Source organism: Oncorhynchus nerka, linkage group LG2 (assembly GCF_034236695.1).
Source record: "Oncorhynchus nerka isolate Pitt River linkage group LG2, Oner_Uvic_2.0, whole genome shotgun sequence".
NCBI classification, from domain to species: domain Eukaryota; kingdom Metazoa; phylum Chordata; class Actinopteri; order Salmoniformes; family Salmonidae; genus Oncorhynchus; species Oncorhynchus nerka.
The window spans coordinates 55,504,497-55,528,280 of record NC_088397.1 but is presented as its reverse complement, the minus strand read 5'-3'; the positions used below and the strand labels follow the sequence as shown (position 1 = coordinate 55,528,280).

General features: G+C 45.3%; 1 protein-coding gene across 9 annotated transcripts in view; it reads right to left on the bottom strand.

Moving 5' to 3' along the window:
- magi1b (membrane associated guanylate kinase, WW and PDZ domain containing 1b) overlaps nucleotides 1-23,784 on the bottom strand; it is a 211,425-nt gene that overhangs the window by 44,427 nt on the left and 143,214 nt on the right. For 7 of the 9 annotated variants that reach the window (XM_029674813.2, XM_029674845.2, XM_029674829.2 and 4 more), the window contains exons 3-7: nucleotides 8,586-8,705; nucleotides 7,674-7,880; nucleotides 4,704-4,926; nucleotides 2,491-2,573; nucleotides 741-776 (exon numbers count right to left, since the gene is read on the bottom strand). In XM_029674813.2, coding sequence (XP_029530673.2) covers nucleotides 741-776; nucleotides 2,491-2,573; nucleotides 4,704-4,926; nucleotides 7,674-7,880; nucleotides 8,586-8,705 — 669 coding nt within the window. Of the gene's footprint in view, nucleotides 1-740; nucleotides 777-2,490; nucleotides 2,574-4,703; nucleotides 4,927-7,673; nucleotides 7,881-8,585; nucleotides 8,706-16,532; nucleotides 16,616-23,784 lie in introns of those variants that run through there. The other 2 variants (XM_065000256.1, XM_065000254.1) reach the window with 2 other exon arrangements.

Below are 23,784 nucleotides of genomic sequence, written 5' to 3'. Positions count from 1 at the left end.
CAGCCAGTGAGGGGGTCAAGCCCCGACACACCATCTTGTTTATTCATCAGAACTCAGCCCTTTCAAGCCACCGCCAGCTCCTGCGGCTAGAATTCTGGTTGTGAAAATAGCTCAAATATTTCTGACACCCCCACCAATCTATAGCATTAGCATCAGTCCTAAGACTTACCATTGCGTTAGATTTGTTAAAAAAGAGCCATCTGATTAACAGCCTAAGAACAAACATCTTCAGACACGGATGACTCTCGAGAACTTTGACTATTCACCGATGCATTCACCATTGAAATAAAATAGTAGGCAGCAGTTATCAGAGCCCATCTCAGAGCCATGGCTGTTAGCCTCCCTCTGGCTCCAGAGACTGATGGACCGGCAGACAGTGGTGGGTAAAGTGCTCTCTGTTATAATATGAGCAACAGTGGATGGAATGATGGGGCTTGAGAGTGAGAGGTCCATTTGAATGAGAGGCCCATTAGGAAATGATCATCACGCCAATGTGCCCCTCGTGAATGGTTCTCTCTGTGTTACTGCATGCTGGCTGGCCGGGCGAGTACAGTAACAACTGCCTGCTCAGCAGACACACAGGAACGTAGATGAACGCACACACGTCTTTCACAGCCCAGGTGTTATAAAGCGTTTGATTACATGTTTACACCCCCTAAGCCGAAAGGGAGAGTTGTTATGCGCTGTAATAAGACAGTTTTCCCATAATACACAGCAGGGGAGAGGGGAGACAGCCCTACCTAGCTCACTGTCCATCTCTTCTGTGTGTACCCCTTCTTCTCCAGGAGAACACCAGCAGACCATGGGTGGAGGAACCAGGGGAGGAGAGGAGAGTGAGAGGGGGGAGAGAAAGAGAGTGAGAGCAGCAGAGGGTTAGTGATTGATTTTGAATTTAAGCCTCAAGCAAGCCGAGAGAGCAGCAACACTTGGCTCCATACACTGTAAAAACCATAATGTGTCCGGAATCATGACTGCTAACCGTGACTAATTAGCTCAAATGGTTTGTAAGGTGTAAATCTATACTAAATCCCTACATGCACCATGACAATAGCTCATCGCTCTATATTAGCCACAGTCTGTTAAGCACAAAGAACATATCTCTGAAGAGCTTTCTACTTCACCATTGGGTGGCACTGTTTCATACCAGGTGCATACTGTACTGTAGGTGCATTTATGTGAAATAAATGAGTCATACCACACAGACAGACATACAGGAAACTGCCAAAGAGAAATAAACACTTGAGTAAATCAAGGAAACAAAGTATATTGAAAACGGCTGCTTCCACACAGGTGTGGTTCCTGAGTTAAGGAAGCATCCCATCATGCATTGGGTCATGTATAAAAATACCCAGTTTCCCATTATTTTGGCTACCATGGCTAGAAGAGATCTTAATGACTTTGAAAGAGGGGTCTCAAAGGGACATAGGGGGTTTACAGGTTGTGTGTGTGTGTGTGTGTGTGTGTGTGTGTGTGTGTGTCTCAGTCACCAATATCAACCCAGTTGAACACTTCCAGGAGATTCTGGAACGGCGCCTGAGACAGCGTTTTCCACCACCATCAACAAAACACCAAATGATGGAATATCTCATGGAAGAACGGTGTCTCATCCCTACAATAGAGTTCCAGACACTTGTAGAATCTATGCCAAGGAGCATTGAAGATGTTCTGGTTCATGGTGGCCCAACGCCCTATTAAGACACTTTATGTTGGCGTTTCCTGTATTTTGGCAGTTACCTGTACACTTTAATACGGACCATCTGAGATTGGGGTGGGTGAAAACAGCTGCCACTAAATAGGAATTGTAGTTCATGCACCATATGCTTGACAATATGAATCATATCTCTATCCTATGTGTCCTCTAGCAGCAGCTTGAGAGGATAGAACCTATAGAGATATCTCAATACAAGGGCCACAGAACACATTGAGAGGACACATGGCAGGGGGAGGGGAGAGGCAGTTGAAACGCTAGTGTTTTGTGTGGGTGGGCGGACACTCCTCTGTAGGACAAGGTACATTATTTATTTATGATAGATGATGCGAATGATCCAGTCAGTCCTTCAGGCTGCCGGGGGGCGTCTTGCTCAGACGTGAGCAGGCAGGCAGGCAGGCAGGCAGGCAGGCAGGCAGCACATGTCTCGTCTCATCTCACATTACAGTGGCTCAAGTGTGCCATCTGCAGGCCACTCATTGAACAATGATCTGATCTGACAGACATGCATCTGATTCTGCACGGTTCCCTCTCCACACAAACAAGTCAACAACAGACAAACAAACAAGACAGTGAATACACAATTTCCCCGACACACACATATGCATTCACAAACACACACACAGGCATTCACAAACACACACACAGGCATTCACAAACACACACACATGCATTCACAAACACACACACATGCATTCACAAACACACACACATGCATTCACAAACACACACACATGCATTCACAAACACACACACACACACACAGTCTGTGGTGGACGTACCGTCGTCTTCACATTCTTCCAGGGGTTTAGGAGGTTTGTTGAGGCACCGGGGGTCGATCCAGGATGTGGTCTTTGTGTTGTGGCTATAGATAGACACACAAGACAGAGTAAGACAGCCAGACAGACACATTGTTCTGACTGGGAAGTCATCAAAGACTCACTGTCTGAAAAACATCCTCACTTCGACGGCTAAATATGATACACACTGTGAAGTAAATCAGACTCAAGGCAAGTATCACAACTTCCAATGTATTAAAGGTTCAAGTCAGGGTTCTACATTAAAAAACAACACTAAAAACAGTAACAACCATACAACCAATATACACATAACATGAAACAATGAGAGGGATAAAAAGGAATAGTCTTTTTGCAAAAAAGATGGAAAGTGGAAGCACAATCTTTTCTTGAGAAGATACTACCTGAAATACTATAATGGATGCTGGTATAGAGCCATTTAGGATATGTTACATGGTGTGTTACGGGGTGTAGGATATGTTCCATGGTGTGTTACGGGGTGTAGGGTATGTTATATGGTGTGTTACGGGGTGTAGGATATGTTCCATGGTGTGTTACGGGGTTTAGGATATGTTCCATGGTGTGTTACGGGGTGTAGGATATGTTAAATGGTGTGTTACGGGGTGTAGGATATGTTACATGGTGTGTTACGGGGTGTAGGATATGTTCCATGGTGTGTTACGGGGTGTAGGATATGTTCCATGGTGTGTTACGGGGTGTAGGATATGTTCCATGGTGTGTTACGGGGTATAGGATATGTTATATGGTGTGTTACGGGGTGTAGGATATGTTATATGGTGTGTTACGGGGTATAGGATATGTTATATGGTGTGTTACGGGGTATAGGATATGTTATATGGTGTGTTACGGGGTGTAGGATATGTTACATGGTGTGTTACGGGGTGTAGGATATGTTCCATGGTGTGTTACGGGGTTTAGGATATGTTCCATGGTGTGTTATGGGGTGTAGGATATGTTCCATGGTGTGTTACGGGGTTTAGGATATGTTCCATGGTGTGTTACGGGGTGTAGGATATGTTACATGGTGTGTTACGGGGTGTAGGATATGTTCCATGGTGTGTTACGGGGTGTAGGATATGTTCCATGGTGTGTTACGGGGTGTAGGATATGTTCCATGGTGTGTTACGGGGTTTAGGATATGTTCCATGGTGTGTTACGGGGTGTAGGATATGTTCCATGGTGTGTTACGGGGTTTAGGATATGTTCCATGGTGTGTTACGGGGTTTAGGATATGTTCCATGGTGTGTTACGGGGTGTAGGATATGTTACATGGTGTGTTACGGGGTGTAGGATATGTTACATGGTGTGTTACGGGGTGTAGGATATGTTCCATGGTGTGTTACGGGGTTTAGGATATGTTCCATGGTGTGTTACGGGGTGTAGGATATGTTCCATGGTGTGTTACGGGGTGTAGGGTATGTTCCATGGTGTGATAGGGGGTGTAGGGTATGTTATATGGTGTGTTACTGGGTGTAGGATATGTTTCATGGTGTGTTAAGGGGTGTAGGATATGTTTCATGGTGTGTTACGGGGTTTAGGATATGTTCCATGGTGTGTTACGGGGTGTAGGATATGTTCCATGGTGTGTTACGGGGTGTAGGGTATGTTATAGGGTACATACTCTATAAAGTAGACCTCTCCGTTCTCGGTGTATGGTAAGGGTACAGAGGGTACATAGGACAGAGTGTAGGGTATGTTATAGGGTATGTACTCTATAAAGTAGACCTCTCCGTTCTCAGTGTATGGTAAGGGTACAGAGGGTACATAGGACAGGGTGTAGGGTGTACATCCGGTAGGGTACGTACTCTATAAAGTAGACCTCTCCGTTCTCGGTGTATGGTAAGGGTACAGAGGGTACATAGGACAGGGTGTAGGGTATGTTATAGGGTACGTACTCTATAAAGTAGACCTCTCCGTTCTCAGTGTATGGTAAGGGTACAGAGGGTACATAGGACAGGGTGTAGGGTGTACATACAGTAGGGTACATACTCTATAAAGTAGACCTCTCCGTTCTCTGTGTATGGTAAGGGTACAGAGGGTACATAGGACAGGGTGTAGGGTGTACATCCGGTAGGGTACGTACTCTATAAAGTAGACCTCTCCGTTCTCGGTGTATGGTAAGGGTACAGAGGGTACATAGGACAGGGTGTAGGGTGTACATCCAGTAGGGTACATACTCTATAAAGTAGACCTCTCCGTTCTCTGTGTATGCCATCTCCCAGTTATCAGCTAGAGGTCCCAGGGGGTCCTCCTCTGTGGGAGGACGGCTGAGGTGTGTGTGTGTCTGCTGAGAGCCGTCCGTGGTGGATGACAACGCGTTGATCACACCGTAGGACGGGGCGTTCTCACGTAGGGCGTAGGGGCGCACGGAGGGGTGTTCGTCGGGTTCACTTGAGTCTCCTGTGGGGGGTGGTGAGGACAGGAGGAAAGGGAAGCCTAGTCATTTGCATAGGACAAATACATGTGTGCAAACAAAATACACACACACATTCTGAGGCAATGCCACTATAGTTTGGTGGTCTCATATCTGTTCAAACCCAGCCTTGATATGTAGCCTAGTAGTTCTAGATCTGAAGGAATCTCTCTTTCCTTCATAACATGTACACACTTGGCCAACACTTGACAACCGTTGTGGTTGACTGAGCGAGGACCCTGATCTGACCTCTGACCTCTTGGAGGAGAGTGATGATTAGACGAGTGCCCCTCCCCCTCTCTCTGAGGTCAGCAGATCCTGTTCCGTCACTCACCCCCCTGACACCAGGCCAGACTGCCTCTCGTCTCCTCTCCTCCCAGGCAAACACTAACACATTGGGAACAAATCAACTACTCTTGGTCCCATCTGAAATCAAACTATTTCCAGAACCCTGGTCCGTGGCTGAAGACTTAATAAGGGTCAGTTCATTTGACCCAATCACAAATGTAAGTAGGTTACAGCAGGAGAATGGAAAGAAAGTACCTTTGTTTAAGAGTGATGGTATTTCAACATAGCTTTCTGACATTTCAAAACAAAGTGTCATGAACTTCTTACATAACACTCTCATATGAAGAATAGGTAACACTACCAGGTACAACACAATCACCAAACAGCCATCACAACACGGAAAGCAGCAACACGTGGCCCCATACATGTAGACTAACCTGTGTTCACAAGCCTAGTATTTCTGTAACAATATCTATTATCTATTGCAAACACGAAAACAAGAGGAAATAGTGAGATGTTAGATGAAAACTAATATCAAGAACACACACCGACACACACATAACCAAAAAATAGCACATTTCATGCCGCTGTTCACAAGCTCTCTCAAACAGCACATGTCAAAACATGTTCTGTTACTGACCATTGACAACCATTTTCAGACAGAAACGGAGAGAAACCAGCTGGTTTCAGACCTGGGCTGCTGCACATTCTGCCTCCTATTGCAGCCAGATGGCACTATTTATTCTATCCTCAGATAGCCAGTGGCGGATGTAGACTAAACAACCAGCCAACCACTCTCCACACAAAGGACCACTTGTATCCTGTATCCCTTTCCCAGCAGTTTAAATCTGTCTCGCTCGCTCTCTCCTGGTCTCGCTCTCTCTCTCTCGGTCTCTCTCTCTCTCTCTCTCGGTCTCGCTCTCTCTCTCTCTCGGTCGGTCTCGCTCGCTCTCTCTCTCTCTCTCTCTCTCCTGGTCTCGCCGCTCTCTCTCTCTCTCTCCTGGTCTCGCTCGCTCGCTCGCTCTCTCTCTCGGTCTCGCTCGCTCTCTCTCTCTCTCCTGGTCTCGCTCGCTCTCTCTCTCGGTCTCGCTCGCTCTCTCTCTCTCGGTCTCGCTCGCTCTCTCTCTCTCGGTCTCGCTCGCTCTCTCTCTCCTGGTCTCGCTCGCTCTCTCTCTCTCCTGGTCTCGCTCGCTCTCTCTCTCTCCTGGTCTCGCTCGCTCTCTCTCTCTCTCTCGCTCGCTCTCTCTCTCTCGGTCTCGCTCGCTCTCTCTCTCTCGCTCTCTCTCGCTCTCGGTCTCGCTCGCTCTCTCTCTCGGTCTCGCCGCTCTCTCTCTCTCTCTCGGTCTCGCTCGCTCTCTCTCTCTCTCGGTCTCGCTCGCTCTCTCTCTCTCGGTCTCGCTCGCTCTCTCTCTCTCTCGGTCTCGCTCGCTCTCTCTCTCTCTCGGTCTCGCTCGCTCTCTCTCTCTCTCGGTCTCGCTCGCTCTCTCTCTCTCGGTCTCGCTCGCTCTCTCGGTCTCGCACGCTCTCTCTCGGTCTCGCTCGCTCTCTCGGTCTCGAACGCTCTCTCTCGGTCTCGCTCGCTCTCTCGGTCTCGCACGCTCTCTCTCGGTCTCGCACGCTCTCTCTCGGTCTCGCGCGCTCTCTCTCTCCCTCTCTGTGTGCTTCTCTCCTCTCTCTCTCTGTGTGTCTCTCTCTCTCTCTGTGTGCGTCTCTCTCTCTCTCTCTCTCTCTCTGTGTGTGTCTCTCTCTCTCTCTGTGTCTCTCTGTGTGCGTCTCTCTCTCTCTCTGTGTCTCTCTGTGTGCATCTCTCTCTCTCTCTCTCTCTCTGTGTCTCTCTGTGTGCGTCTCTCTCTCTCCTGGTCTCGCTCTCTCTGTGTGCGTCTCTCTCTCTCCTGGTCTCGCTCTCTCTGTGTGCGTCTCTCTCTCTCTCTCTCTGTGTGTCTCTCTTTCTCTCTCCTGGTCTCTCTCTCTCTCTCCTGGTCTCGCTCTCTCTCTCTCTCTCTCTCTGTGTGCATATCTCTCTCTCTCTGTGTGTGCATCTCTCTCTCTATGTCTCTCTGTGTCTCTCTGTGTGCGTCTCTCTCTACTGGTCTCGCTCTCTCTGTGTGCGTCTCTCTCTCTCTCTCTCTCTCACTGTGTGTCTCTCTTTCTCTCTCCTGGTCTCTCTCTCTCTCTCCTGGTCTCTCTCTCTCTGTGTGAGTCTCTCTCTCTCTCTCCTGGTCTCGCTCTCTCTGTGTGCGTCTCTCTCTCTCTCCTGGTCTCGCTCTCTCTGTGTGCGTCTCTCTCTCTCTCTCTCTCTGTGCGTCTCTCTCTCGCTCTCTCTCTTTGTGTGTCTCTCTGTGTGTCTCTCTCTCTCCTGGTCTCGCTCTCTCTGTGTGTGTGTGTGTGTCTCTCTCCTGGTCTCGCTCTCTCTCTGTATGTCTTGCTCTCTCCTTCCCTCTCTTACCTGTTAAACTACTGTTCATCTCCGGGAGTTCCTCGTCCTCCTCCAGGTCTACAGGCACTATTCCAGCATTTTGCATCTCATTGTAGGACTTGGTGCGTCGGGGAGTGGAGTGCTGGGAGCCCGGGAGGCTGTCTTGCAAAGCATCACTAGTAATCACTTTCCCACTAGGGGGCTGGCTCGGTGGCTTGGGTGTTCCATAATAGTTACCTAGGCAACAGGAGGATATTAGCATGATTAGAAAAAACAAAAAGGGAGGGAGAGGAGGGGGTATAGTCACAAAGTCTTTGTATGCAGATGAGGGGGCTAAGAAGGCATGACCACATAGTTCCTTTGGGGCTTTCTAGTCCAGTGCATTCTATTGGTGGAAGTGAGGAGGCTGTTTGTCCCCTCTGGCTGTAAGTTTTCTCAGGGAAAGTGGAGCAGGCCCATTGTCTAGGCCCACTGACCAAACTACACGGACGGAACAGCCTCTTCATTAAACGTGCATGTGAATGAATGATATTTATGCATGACATGTTTAATGCTCCACTGTTGTTGATTGCTATTCAAATATACACAACACTGGAAGTTGCGTGCGAACAAAGACAGAACTCTTCCCCTCTCACGTCCCCTTTCACACAGAACCTGATGCCAGGGTATTGATGACTATATTTTGTGGAAATGGGTTTATACACACAGGGCTGTTTAAAACACACCTAAGAAGCCTGTTTAAAACACACCTAGTACACTCTGACCTCCAGAGATATACCCCCTCCACATACAGCAGACACCTAAGTAAATAACTTGTCCAGGATTCAACTGATGACATGGATGGTTTACCTCTACGTGGTGTTCACTTCTGAGGGGCCCTGGTTAGTCTCCACACTCAGACTGTGATACCCTGAGTGAGTGAGCATTGCTGCAGACTGTTACCTTCATATGTTCCTATTTCCAGAAGGGTTCCCCTCTGCTCCAGCGCCAGGAAGTCCTCCACCGGCAGGAAGTTGTAATCGACCCCAGGGACCTCTCCGTGACGCGGGGGACGGGTTGTACCTGAGGAGTCAATCAGAGCGAGGGACAGGTCATCGACCAGGACGATAACACAACGTAAGTTAATGATTTAGTCTTCCACACAGAAACTGTGGCTGAAGTTGGAGTGAGATTAACACAAAGATAAAGCATTTTAAAATAGTCAGTTTCATGATTCATACATGACACATGGTGACAAAATAATTAATTTAACAGTGACAATGACCGCGCAATTGGATGACAACAACTTAAAGATAAGTCTTGTTTATTTATGCATTCAGGATGTGCTGTGGGAACCCTGTGTCTGAGTAACAGTGGTGTGTGTGTGTAGAGTTGTGTGTTAGGGAAGCGTTTGGTAATCATAGATGTGGACAGCTCTCATATTAATGGTTCCTGACAGTGGGACAGGTGGTGTAAGGCAGTGGTTCCCAAACTTTTTATAGTCCCATACCCCTTCATAGTCCCGTACCCCTTCAAACATTCAACCTCCAGCTGCGTATCCCTTCTAGCACCAGGATCAGGGCACTCTCATATGTTGTTTTTTGCCATCATTGTAAGCCTGCCACACACACACACTATATGATACATTTCATAAACATAAGAATGGGTTTTTGTCACAACCTTTGTCATTAGAAGTGACAAAGAGCTCATATAGGATCAGGGCACACATAATAATATAATAATAATCAATCATTTTGCACTTTGTTTAACCATCTTACATTAAAACAAACATTGTGAATAACTCACCACAGGTTAATGAGAAGGGTGTGATTGAAAGGATGCACATAACTCTGCAATGTTGGGTTGTATTTGAGAGTCTCACACTTAAATCACTTTCCACACACAGTCTGTGCCTGTATTTAGTTTTCATGCTAGTGAGGGCCGAGAATCCACTCTCACATAGGTATGTGGTTGCAGAGGGCATCAGTGTCTTAACAGCGCGATTTGCAGTGTACCCAAGTGACTTCGGGAGAAACTGCTTGCAAGCGCCTTACCACTCCACCATGTCTCCCTGTCATTTATCTTGCGCCATCAGTACAGACACCAACATGAGCAGCAGCTATGTATGGCTACATACAGACCGTTAGTGGAATTCCCGCGTGAGAGTAATGGTTAATGTGATTGGATGTTAATTATTTGACTAGACTACCTGTATTTGATATTGTGTTGTTATTTCGCTGAACACTAGATGGTTGAATTACATTTTTGGCAGTGGCTACTCAGGCGGGAAAAATGGAGACGTGACATTAAAAAAACATTTTATTCACATTTTTATTTGGCGTACCCACGTATGGGAATACCTGGTGTAAAGTCAGTGTTAAACGGCTCTACGATACATTGCTGACGAGATTATGGAACCCCGCCATGATAATTGATGACAGAGCCAGTCAAACTCATCTCCTGCCCACTATCTCTCTCTTTTTGCTCCATCTCTCATTCCATCTTTCCCTCTCCATTACTAAAGAGATGCCGTTAACCTACTGCTACTCCAAAGATATTCTGCTTGACCCAACAAGGATTGAGGTAACGCTTTGTCATGGTGGATGAATTAGAATACACTTATTTTCAAGAAATCTCATCAACAGAAAAACAAAACCATCTGTCTACAATGTTGCTTTACTACAAGCACTGTGATGTCTGAACAAAGATGGCCGCCCACGAGGTAGCAGCTCCTTCTACCTAAACAGTGGAGGGAGAACCAATCACCAAATCTCTCCTGCTTGTTCCTTCTCTTCAGTATGGGAACAACAGCCTCCTCACTCCAGTGAGCTGATGAGAATATGTCTGCTGGTAAAAATAGCCCAGGGAGCTGGGAGGAGAAGCTGGGAGGAGAAGCTGGGAGGAGGAGCTGGGAGGAGAAGCTGGGAGGAGAAGCTGGGAGGAGGAGCTGGGAGGAGAAGCTGGGAGGAGAAGCTGGGAGGAGAAGCTGGGAGGAGAAGCTGGGAGGAGAAGCTGGGAGATGATCTTGCCACAGCGGCCATTTCAAATGACAGCTAAGATAAATCAGAGATGTGACGATAACTCACACACACCAGTTCCATAGTCTCAATCACTTCTTCAATATCCTCTCCCCTGTAGCAACAGCTGTGACTTACAGGAGATGTGACATAATGGGATTGCTCCTCTGTAAATTGTGTTCAATGTAACTTGTGTACGACGTCACTGTGGTCGGTGATTCACATCTCCTCCACCCTCAGTGCAAACTAACTCATCTTTCTTCTAGTGAGGGAAAATCGATGCGTAAGACAAACCCTCAAACAAAGGCTGAACTCTATCAGAGGAACCCCATGGAGACAGTACATATGTAGTGTTGACCTTGGTGGAGGCTTCACCCAGGATGACTGTTCTGCTACCAAAGCAGACTCAGTAGTGCTGTTGACTCATCCCGCCAATCACACGGCTCCACTCAGAGACAAACAGGAAGTGTGAGTTGTGACCCGTATTTCCAGGCCAGAATAGCCAGCCTCTCAGCCAGATGATTAGAACACTGTAATTCCTATCAAGTCAATTCATTCCCTGTACCACACAAAAGCCCCATTCATTCCCTGTACCACACAAAAGCCCCATTCATTCCCTGTACCACACAAAAGCCCCATTCATTCCCTGTACCACACAAAAGCCCCATTCATTCCCTGTACCACACAAAAGCCCCATTCATTCCCTGTACCACACAAAAGCCCCATTCATTCCCTGTACCACACAAAAGCCCCATTCATTCCCTGTACCACACAAAAGCCCCATTCATTTCCTGTACCACACAAAAGCCCCATTCATTCCCTGTACCACACAAAAGCCACATTCATTCCCTGTACCACACAAAAGCCCCATTCATTCCCTGTACCACACAAACGCCCCATTCATTCCCTGTACCACACAAAAGCCCCATTCATTCCCTGTACCACACAAAAGCCCCATTCATTCCCTGTACCACACAAAAGCCCCATTCATTCCCTGTACCACACAAAAGCCCCATTAATTCCCTGTACCACACAAAAGCCCCATTAATTCCCTGTACCACACAAAAGCCCCATTAATTCCCTGTACCACACAAAAGCCCCATTAATTCCCTGTACCACACTAAAGCCTCATTAATTCCCTGTACCACACAAAAGCCCCATTAATTCCCTGTACCACACAAAAGCCCCATTCATTCCCTGTACCACACAAAAGCCCCATTCATTCCCTGTACCACACAAAAGCCCCATTCATTCCCTGTACCACACAAAAGCCCCATTAATTCCCTGTACCACACAAAAGCCCCATTAATTCCCTGTACCACACAACAGCCCCATTGATGTCTGCTGTGGAAGAGAAAGTCCTTCAAAGCTCCTCAGAGAATCGCTTTAACGAGTAAAACGACAGCACAGACCTCTTCTGTTCCAGCCTGACCTCACCAACCCGGAGGAACACTGGAGAGAGGCCCAAACTAACCTTTACACAGTTAGCATAAACCACCAATCAACACACAATACGCCCTTTGAGATTTGATGCAAGCAATAGCCTAACGTTAACGCATGGCTAGAGGGACTGTTGAGAATCATCAGTGCGGTAATATCATTAGTAATACAGCTTGATTGATGATAAGGCTTTAAATACTGAGAAGCTGTCCACTCTAATGCACTATTTACCACGGTAACAGTTATTTTTGTACTACAACATTAGCATATTGTATTAACCATAATGCAGACATGCATTTCCACACAAACAATGTACACTGATTAAACATTGTGTGTAAGGAGTAGGGCAGTGAATGTTGCAGGCTTACATTGCATGCAGTGAGACATTTTCTGCTGGTAAGGACAACCCTGGAATGCCAATAACTCATAAGCCAGCCTCAGTCTCCACTGACATTGAGAGCTTCATTTACCCATACTGCAGTTGATACCATTTTCCGTATGATTCTGATTGCTCTGGATGCCAGAAAAGTGACAATGTGAAGTTTTGGCGCAGGACTGGCCGACTAGGGAAAAAGTAATACTGCAATATTGTCTAAAATAATACCCTAATACGTGACTGTATGTGTGCGCACCATGCCGTGCTCCTTTTTCCACCGGTGAAAAGCCCAGTCACCCACACACGGACCCCTAGCCCACCCCCAGACTGTGCCAGCGGTGGAAACAGGAGCACAGCATGATGGGGCGCACACAGGTCTGTAATGCTCCAAAGGTTAACAGAGGAAACGCTTATCATCACAATCAGCAGCTGTTCATACACTCACATCTGTAGCTTCCCCATTGCTAAGGGGAGGGGTGTGGCCGCCAAATGGCATGGTCCAGGGCCAAACAAGGAAAAACAAATCACCTAAAAAGCAACATCCCCCCCCAGAAATTCACACACACATCACACACACACACACGTGTGCCCTTTCTTAATGAGATGTGTGTGTTTTGTTGTGTATTGTTAGATATGCTAGATATGTGTATGTGACCAAATATAATTAGATTTACAGTGGGGCAAAAAAGTATTTAGCCAGCCACCAATTGTGCAAGTTCTCCCACTTAAAAAGATGAGAGGCCTGTAATTTTCATCATAGGTACACTTCAACTATGACAGACAAAATGAGAAGAAAAATCCAGAAAATCACATTGTAGGATTTTTAATGAATTTATTTGCAAATTATGGTGGAAAATAAGTATTTGGTCACCTACAAACAAGCAAGATTTCTGGCTCTCACAGACCTGTAACTTCTTCTTTAAGAGGCTCCTCTGTCCTCCACTCGTTACCTGTATTAATGGCACCTGTTTGAACTTGTTATCAGTATAAAAGACACCTGTCCACAACCTCAAACAGTCACACTCCAAACTCCACTATGGCCAAGACCAGAGAGCTGTCAAAGGACACCAGAAAAAAAAATTGTAGACCTGCACCAGGCTGGGAAGACTGAATCTGCAATAGGTAAGCAGCTTGGTTTGAAGAAATCAACTGTGGGAGCAATTATTAGGAAATGGAAGACATACAAGACCACTGATAATCTCCTTCGATCTGGGGCTCCACGCAAGATCTCACCCCGTGGGGTCAAAATGATCACAAGAAGGTGAGCAAAAATCCCAGAACCACACGGGGGGGGATCTAGTGAATGACCTGCAGAGAGCTGGGACCAAAGTAACAAAGCCTACCATCAGTAACACACTACGCCGCCAGGGACTCAAATCCTGCAGTGCCAGACGTGTCCCCCTGCTTAAGCCAGTACATGTCCAGGCCCGTCTGAAGTTTGCTAGAGAGCATTTGGCTGTTCCAGAAGAAGATTGGGAGAATGTCATATGGTCAGATGAAACCAAAATATAACTTTTTGGTAAAAACTCAACTTGTCGTGTTTGGAGGACTAAGAATGCTGAGTTGCATCCAAAGAACACCATACCTACTGTGAAGCATGGGGGTGGAAACATCATGCTTTGGGGCTGTTTTTCTGCAAAGGGACCAGGACGACTGATCCGTGTAAAGGAAAGAATGAATGGGGCCATGAATCGTGAGATTTTGAGTGAAAACCTCCTTCCATCAGCAACGGCATTGAAGATGAAACATGGCTGGGTCTTTCAGCATGACAATGATCCCAAACACACCACCCGGGCAACGAAGGAGTGGCTTCGTAAGAAGCATTTCAAGGTCCTGGAGTGGCCTAGCCAGTCTCCAGATCTCAACCCCATAGAAAATCTTTGGAGGGAGTTGAAAGTCCGTGTTGCCTAGCAACAGCCCCAAAACATCACTGCTCTAGAGGAGATCTGCATGGAGGAATGGACCAAAATACCAGCAACAGTGTGTGAAAACCTTGTGAAGACTTACAGAAAACGTTTGACCTCTGTCATTGCCAACAAAGCGTATGTAACAAAGTATTGACCAAATACTTATTTTCCACCATAATTTGCAAATAAATTCATAAAAAAATCCTACAATGTGATTTTCTGGATTTGTTTTTCTCATTTTGTCTGTCATAGTTGAAGTGTACCTATGATGAAAATTACAGGCCTCTCTCATCTTTTTAAGTGGGAGAACTTGCACAATTGGTGGCTGACTAAATACTTTTTTTGCCCCACTGTATCACTGTGAAAGGCTGGATCCCTCTGCTGTTCAGCATCAGTATCCTGGCTTGGCCTAATCCTCCCCATAGCCAGTGACCTGACCACAACCCCATGTCACTGCTCCCAACATACACAATCATCCCTGAAAGGCTAGCCTCATTAACCTATTATCAACCCCAAAATAGCGGTAAAGTTTCAAAATCAATATGTCATCCCTTGGCCTGCACGCATCACTCCAGTTATCATGAGCTGGGTGCTATGAAGGTGGCATCACCATGACACCTTAACCACAACGGATACATGCCATCACTAACCTCAGCTAGCTACCTCACAGACAATCAATTATCTACAGCAGGGGTCTCTAACCTTTTCTAGCGTGAGAGCTAATTTTAAAAGATTAAACATGTTATGAGTACTATATTTTCTGTCAACATATCTGGTAAAACAATGGCTAATAAACAACTCTAAGGGGGACCCTATAAAATCCATGATTTTTTAAATACTAAATAAGGTTTTACATTTTCCCAAATAGTTTTTTCCTGGTTTTAGATATTTGTTTCGTTTTTCACTCTCAATTACAATTCTTCATTAGAGAAACAACATGAGATGTTCTGAGTCACATCTGAATTCAAACATTTGACCAAGAATGAGAGTGATGGAATGATGCATGGAATGATGCATCAGATGACCTGGCCTCCACAATCACACAACCTCAAACCAACTAAGATGGTTGGGAAGAGTAGGACCGCAGAGGGAAGGAAAATCAGCTAACAAGTGCTCAGCATATGTGGGAACTCCTTCAAGACTGTTTGAAAAGCATTCCAGGTGAAGCTGGTTGAAGGGTTTTTCTTTCTTTTTACAATTTTGTACATTGTAGAATAATTGTGTAGACATCAAAACTATTAAATAACACATACTGTATGGAATCATGTAGTAACCAACAACAAAAAAGTGTTAAACAAATCAGGTAAGCAGTTCACATTTTACCCTTTCATGTGTGAGTTCCAAATATCTCTAACGGTCGCCCCAGAACGTTTTCTCCATTCCAGAATGCGATTGTTACGGAACAGTACTGCCACCAAACCAAGGCAAGCAGCCTGTTTTTATTTATAGGCTGTTTTCAACTTGTCAATTTCAAATTATTTTCTAACAAGTTTTTATTTCCTAAGAACAGTTTGAATTGAGGTGTGTTCTGCCTCATTCATTCACATAAAAAGTCATTTTTACTTTTGCGGAAAATTCCCCAAGCACTTTGAAAGTGTTTGTGCGGTTCAAGTCTGCAGACATTTGCACATGTCCCGTCAGAACAGGATCTGCACACACCTGTTCACATTTTCCGTCTGTTAACCGCATTCGGAAATGTGTGCGTTTCTATCAAAGTAAGTGCCTTATTACATTATAATAGTTTCTGTAGGTCGTTTCTACTGTAGCTCACTGTATGTATGGAGCATAATATATTTGTGTATATTCCTTATAGCTGCAGAGACGCAAGGTAATGTTACTCATTTCATAACCTTTATGGTGTTATATTCAATTGTGCTTTTGTAGCTAGCTACATTATTCTATTAGCTCTCTAAAACAATGCTAATTGTGTCAGATATGTATTAGCTTGTGTTGTATTTTGAAGCTACGCTGTCCTTATGACTCCCAAGTGGCGCAGCGGTCTATGGCACAGCATATTAGTGCTAGAGGTGTCACAACAGACACCCTGGTTCAAATCCAGGCTGCGTTTCTATCAAAGTAAGTGCCTTATTAAGTTAATAGTTCTGTATGTGATTTGCATGTGAACTGTATGTCCAATTACAAAAAATCCCTTGTTCAGTAATCATCTCACCTGTTACTTGGCGGTGAACTATGTGGCTATTTAGGGCGGCGGCGATCACATGGAAAAATATCTTCTTATATAAATATCTTCTTGGTCATTTTCCGAGTGCATTCCACAAAGCTGTTTATCATGTCCGCTTTATCCACTGCCCCCATTTTGAGGTTATAGTCAAGCACACAGTCTGGTTTGATCTTCCTCTCTCCCGTCAGGTGGTCCACCTTCCCTGTGGCCGACATGGTTGCTGTATGGACAGGACATGGACGTCTGGTTTGTCATGCCACTTTGCTGCCAGCTGTTGACTGTTCTCCTTGAACTCCACCTCCCCTTTCTGCATCCAATGCCGGCATCCCCTTCCTGTTCGACCTGACTGTGCCACAGGCCCCTGTGCTGTTGGAGAACACATACAAAGTGTGTCCCTTACTGAGATGAGGAGCCACGGACCCGGACACCCCAAGCCCCTCTTAATGTTGGATGTCAGTGGTGGACCCTGTGTAAACTATAATTTCCTGGACAAATCCTGTCTTCACGTTGCACATGACAGAGAACTTGACCCTTAACCTGTGCCTTTTGGAGGGAATATATTGACGGAACGCCAGAATTAAAAAGAACATCCAGAATTTCCGCATTTGTGAGTTCTCTCCTTTTGAAAGACATTGCTAATGCTCTAGCTTAGCTCACTAGCTACATACATAAACAACAACACTGAAAGCTCAGAGTGAGAGGTTACTTGATTGACTGCAGGAACGGTACGCGGCACTTGTATTCATAAATCACTATCAGAAAATGTTTTGTGGGGTAATTATTTACATATTTACTGTTTTATTCACATTTTCAATTACTGGTGACAAATCATGCATTCCGATTCTAGCATAGATTGTAATGGGCACATATTATGGTGTTTAAAATACTTTTTTGAAGGTTGTACTGATTATACCATCCACCACTTCCGAGTATATTACTTGCTAATGTTCAGTCTCTGGACAATAAAGCAGACGAGCTAAAGGCAAGGATCTCCTTCTAGAGAAACATCAGGGCCTGTAACATACTGTGTTTCACAGACTGATGGCTCTCTCCAGATATACTGTCTTGTCCATACAGCCAGCTGGGTTCTCAGTACATTGTGCAGACAGGAATAAAGAACTCTCCAGGAAGATGAAAGGTGGTGGTGTATGTTTCATGACTAACTACTCATGGTGTGACTGTGATAATGTACAGAAACTCAAGTCCTTTGCTCACCCGACCTAGAATACCTCAATCAAATTCCGACCGTATTGCCTCAGGATAATTTTCTTTGGTTATAGTCACCGAAGTTCTATCAACACATTGACTAGTACTCGCGCTGGAAAAATGTTTCGAACACTGCTAATCCCCCTTCCGGGATGCCTACAAGGCCCTCCCTCCCTTAGGCAAATCAGAACACGACTCCATTTTGCTCCTCGCTTTTTATTGGCAGAAACCCGAACAGGAAGTACTGCTGGTCTGACCAATCAGAATCCACTCTTCAAGATTGTTTTGATCAATCGGACTGGGATATGTTCTGGGTAGCCTGTGAGAATAACATTGACCGATACACGGACACGGTGACTGAGTTCATCAGGAAGTGTATAGGGGATGTTATTCCCACATATGACTATTAACCTCTTGAAACTCTGGGGGCGGTATTTCATTTTTAGATAAAAAACATTCCCGTTTTAAACGGGATATTTTGTCACGACAAGATGCTCGACTATGCATATAATTGACAGCTTTGGATAGAAAACTAACGTTTCCAAAACTGCAAAGATATTGTCTGTGAGTGCAACAGAACTGATGTTACAGGCGAAACCCAGATAAAAATCCAATCAGGAAGTGCCCCATATTTTGAAAGCGCTGCATGCTAATGACTCCTTATATGGCTGTGAATGGGCTACGAATGAGCGTACGCTTTCTACGTATTCCCAAAGGTGTCTACAGCATTGTGACGTATTTTTACGCATTTATGTTGAAGAATAGCCGTAAGGGACCACATTGAGCAAGTGGTCACATGATGTCTCCCGCCGAAAATCTTGCGTAAAGTACAGAGGTAGCCATTATTCCAATCGCTTCTAATGAGAAACCAATTGTCCTGGTGGATATATTATCGTATTGATATGTGAAAAACACCTTGAGGATTGATTCTAAACAACGTTTGCCATGTTTCTGTCGATATTATGGAGCTAATTTGGAAAAAGGTTTGGCATTGTAGTGACCGCATTTTCCGGTCGACTTCTCAGCCAAACGTGAAGAACAAACGGGGCTATTTCGCCTACAAAAATAATATTTTTGGAAAAAAGGAACATTTGCTATCTAACTGGGAGTCTCGTGAGTGAAAACATCCGAAGTTCTTCAAAGGTAAATGATTTAATTTGATTGCTTTTCTTATTTTCGTGAAAATGTTGCCTGCTGCTAGCAGGGCATAATGCTATACTAGGCTATCGATAAACTTACACAAATGCTTGTCTAGCGTTGGCTGTAAAGCATATTTTGAAAATCTGAGATGTCAGTGTGATTAACAAAAGGCTAAGCTGTGTCTCAATATATTTCATTTATGATTTTCATGAATAGGAATATTTTCTAGGGATATTTATGTCCGCTGCGTTATGCTAATTAGTTTCAGGCAATGATTACTTTACCCGATCCGGGAAGGGTAGTATCAAGAGGTTAAAACCCTCCCAAACCAAAAACCATGGATAAATGGCAGCATTCGCGCAAAACTGAAAGCACGAACCACCGCATTTAACCATGGCAAGGTGACTGGGAATATGGTAGAATACAAACAGTGTAGTTATTCCCTCCGTAAGGCAATCAAACAGGCAAAATGTCAGTACAGAGACAAATTGGAGTCACAATTTAACAGCTCAGACATGAGACGTATGTGGCAGGGTTAACTTTTTGCGTCGAGCCAACCCGGATCCGGGATCATGACTACAGCCTCAAGTCCATTACCATAACGCAACGTTAACTGTTCATGAAAATCGCAAATGAAATGAAATCAATATGCTTGCTCTCATGCTTAGCCTTTTGTTAACAACACTGTCATCTCAGATTTTCAGAAATATGCTTCTCAACCATAGCAAACTAGCAGTTAGCATTAGCATTTAGCGTTAGCATTAGCAGGCAACATTTTCACAAAAACCAGCAAAAACATTCAATAAATCATTTACCTTTGAAGAACTTCGGATGTTTTCAATGAGGAGACTCTCAGTTAGATAGCAAATGTTCAGTTTTCCTGAAAGATTATTTGTGCAGGAGAAATCGGTCAGTTTTCTGCGTCATGTTTGGCTACCAAAAAAAAACGAAAATTCATTCATCCAAACGCCAAACTTTCTTCCACATTAACTCCATAATATCGACTGAAACATGGTAAACGTTGTTTAGAATCAATCCTCAAGGTGTTTTTCACATATCTCTTCATGATATATCATTGCTGGAAGTCTCCTCTCTGTCTCAATCACATGGATGAATGTGAGCAGCTTGGAGATTACGCAACAATTTCAACAAAGGACACATTTACATTTACATTTAAGTCATTTAGCAGACGCTGTTATCCAGAGCGACTTACAAATTGGTGCGTTCACCTTAAGACATCCAGTGGAACAGCCACTTTACAATAGTGCATCTAAATCTAGTAAGGGGGGTGAGAAGGATTACTTTATCCTATCCTAGGTATTCCTGAAAGAGGTGGGGTTTCAGGTGTCTCCGGAAGGTGGTGATTGACTCCGCTGTCCTGGCGTCGTGAGAGAGTTTGTTCCACCATTGGGGGGCCAGAGCAGCGAACAGTTTTGACTGGGCTGCGCGGGAACTGTACTTCCTCAGTGGTAGGGAGGCGAGCAGGCCAGAGGTGGATGAACGCAGTGCCCTTGTTTGGGTGTAGGGCCTGATCAGAGCCTGGAGGTACTGAGGTGCCGTTCCCCTCACAGCTCCGTAGGCAAGCACCATGGTCTTGTAGCGGATGCGAGCTTCAACTGGAAGCCAGTGGAGAGAGCGGAGGAGCGGGGTGACGTGAGAGAACTTGGGAAGGTTGAACACCAGACGGGCTGCGGCGTTCTGGATGAGTTGTAGGGGTTTAATGGCACAGGCAGGGAGCCCAGCCAACAGCGAGATGCAGTAATCCAGACGGGAGATGACAAGTGCCTGGATTAGGACCTGCGCCGCTTCCTGTGTGAGGCAGGGTCGTACTCTGCGGATGTTGTAGAGCATGAACCTACAGGAACGGGCCACCGCCTTGATGTTAGTTGAGAACGACAGGGTGTTGTCCAGGATCACGCCAAGGTTCTTAGCGCTCTGGGAGGAGGACACAATGGAGTTGTCAACCGTGATGGCGAGATCATGGAACGGGCAGTCCTTCCCCGGGAGGAAGAGCAGCTCCGTCTTGCCGAGGTTCAGCTTGAGGTGGTGATCCGTCATCCACACTGATATGTCTGCCAGACATGCAGAGATGCGATTCGCCACCTGGTCATCAGAAGGGGAAAGGAGAAGATTAATTGTGTGTCGTCTGCATAGCAATGATAGGAGAGACCATGTGAGGTTATGACAGAGCCAAGTGACTTGGTGTATAGCGAGAATAGGAGAGGGCCTAGAACAGAGCCCTGGGGACGCCAGTGGTGAGAGCGCGTGGTGAGGAGACAGATTCTCGCCACGCCACCTGGTAGGAGCGACCTGTCAGGTAGGACGCAATCCAAGCGTGGGCCGCGCCGGAGATGCCCAACTCGGAGAGGGTGGAGAGGAGGATCTGATGGTTCACAGTATCGAAGGCAGCCGATAGGTCTAGAAGGATGAGAGCAGAGGAGAGAGAGTTAGCTTTAGCAGTGCGGAGCTCCTCCGTGATACAGAGAAGAGCAGTCTCAGTTGAATGACTAGTCTTGAAACCTGACTGATTTGGATCAAGAAGGTCATTCTGAGAGAGATAGCGGGAGAGCTGGCCAAGGACGGCACGTTCAACAGTTTTGGAGAGAAAAGAAAGAAGGGATACTGGTCTGTAGTTGTTGACATCGGAGGGATCGAGTGTAGGTTTTTTCAGAAGGGGTGCAACACCGGGCGGACCCCTGGTAAATGTAGTCTCTTATGGCCAATCTTCCAATGATATGCCTACAAATACGTCACAATGCTGCAGACAACTTAAATGTAAATGTAAATTACTATTGTAGACTACAGGCCTGGAAACGGCAGATTTTTTTATGTAATATCTACATAGGCCCATTATCAGCAACCATCACTCCTGTGTTCCAAATGGCACGTTGTGTTAGCTAATCCAAGTTTATAATTTGAAAAGGCTAATTGATCATTACAAAACACTTTTGTAATTATGTTAGCACAGCTGAAAACTGTTGTTCTGATTAAAGAAGTAATAAAACTAGAAGGCCAGCATCCCGGAGTCGCCTCTTCACTGTTGACGTTGAGACTGGTGTTTTGCGGTACTATTTATTAAAGCCGCCAGTTGAGAACTTGTGAGGCGTCTGTTTCTCAAACTAGACACTCTAATGTACTTGTCTTCTTGCTCAGTTGTGCACCGTGGCCTCCCACTCCTCTTTCTATTCTGGTTAGAGCCAGTTTGCGCTGTTCTGTAAAGGGAGCAGTATACAGCATTGTACGAGATCATCAGTTTCTTGGCAATTTCTCACATGGAATAGCCTTCATTTCCCAGAACAAGGATAGACTGACGAGTTTCAGAAGAAAGGTCTTTGTTTCTGGCCATTTTGAGCCTGTAAACAAACCCAAAAATGCTAATGCTCCAGATACTCAACTAGTCTAAAAAAGGCCTGTTTTATTGCTTCTTTAATCAAAACAACAGTTTTCAGTTATACGCCTATGTAGATATTCCATGAAAAATATTCAGTTTCCAGCTACAATAGTCAATTTGATGTAATTTTAATGGACAATTGTTTTTGCTTTTCTTTCAAAAACAATGACATTTCTATGTGACCCCAAACTTTTGAATGGTAGTGTATTGTATTCTACTCTACACACTGCTTGTCCTAATATTTATACATTTCTTAATTCCATTCATTTACTTTTAGATTTGTGTGTATTGTGAATTGTTTATACTACTGTACTGTTGGAGCTAGGAACACAAGCATTTCGCTACACCCGCAATAACATCTGCTAAATATGTGTGTGTGACCAATATATTTGATTTAATTTGCGATCGACCTGTTGGAGACCACTGATCAACAGTCTACAGTCTTACCCCTGTCATCTCCAATGAAGTGCTAAGCATCACACACAACCCTATGTGTCTATCCAGTTCACCATCACTGACCCTAGTTCCACTCCCACCCTCCCCACTCCCAATCTCAGACTGCCCCATATCCTCTGGGTCTTCCTCCCAGGCATGACAGTGTGGAGTAAGATTGGGTAGACAGGTGTGGGGTAGGAAGTGTGGGCTGGGGAGGGGTGGGGTGTGGTATGATACAGTGGGACAGAGGGACGGAGGTGTTGATTCAATTCAGAAAGGCCAGACCGGTCTCCCCTCGCGCCTCACAATCTTATTACTGATCCACCCTGGCCCGAGAGCATGTTCACAGGAAGACATTTATTTATTTGTCCCTCTGTCGGTCTGTCCAGCAGGAAACAACAGTGAGAGTCTGAGTACACAGAACCAACCAGGCAGCCTCCTATAAACGGTCCTCTCTACCTCTAATCCACTAAACAATGGAGGCTTCCAGCCCACCTCTGGCTGTGGGAATAAATGTGTCCTGTGTTGAGTGGAACAAACTCCTCCCGTACTGTACTTAAAAATAAACACTTTATCTTGTGCCTTGTCCAATGAAATGGATCGCTTCAATGCCCTCAGTGATGGGGATTCAAGTCAACGAACCTCTGCCTTTTGGTCGCCACTGAACTGCTGTTCTGGCAGACTAATCCAAGGGCCTCATGCATATGTAATTGATGACTATTTTAGAGAGCCTCTGCTCTCTTTTCGGCTGGCACAATTGACTCAGATTTTTCAACACTGACATTTATGAGGCTTGGACTTGATTGCAAGACAAAAATAAATAAATAATTCTATGACTCATTTACATGACAACATTATACATTCTCTCGGCCGATGAACGACTGGCGAGGAGAAGATTACATTCAAATCACCTGTTTTAAAACTTTGAAAAATTATATATAGAACCAGGGTAGAAAATAGCCCATCTCTGCACTGACAGAGACAGCACCACTGAGGCAAACACATGGCGCTCTAAAATCAGCCGTGTTTTGATCATCACGGTTCAAAACACATCAGAAAGGCAAAAGG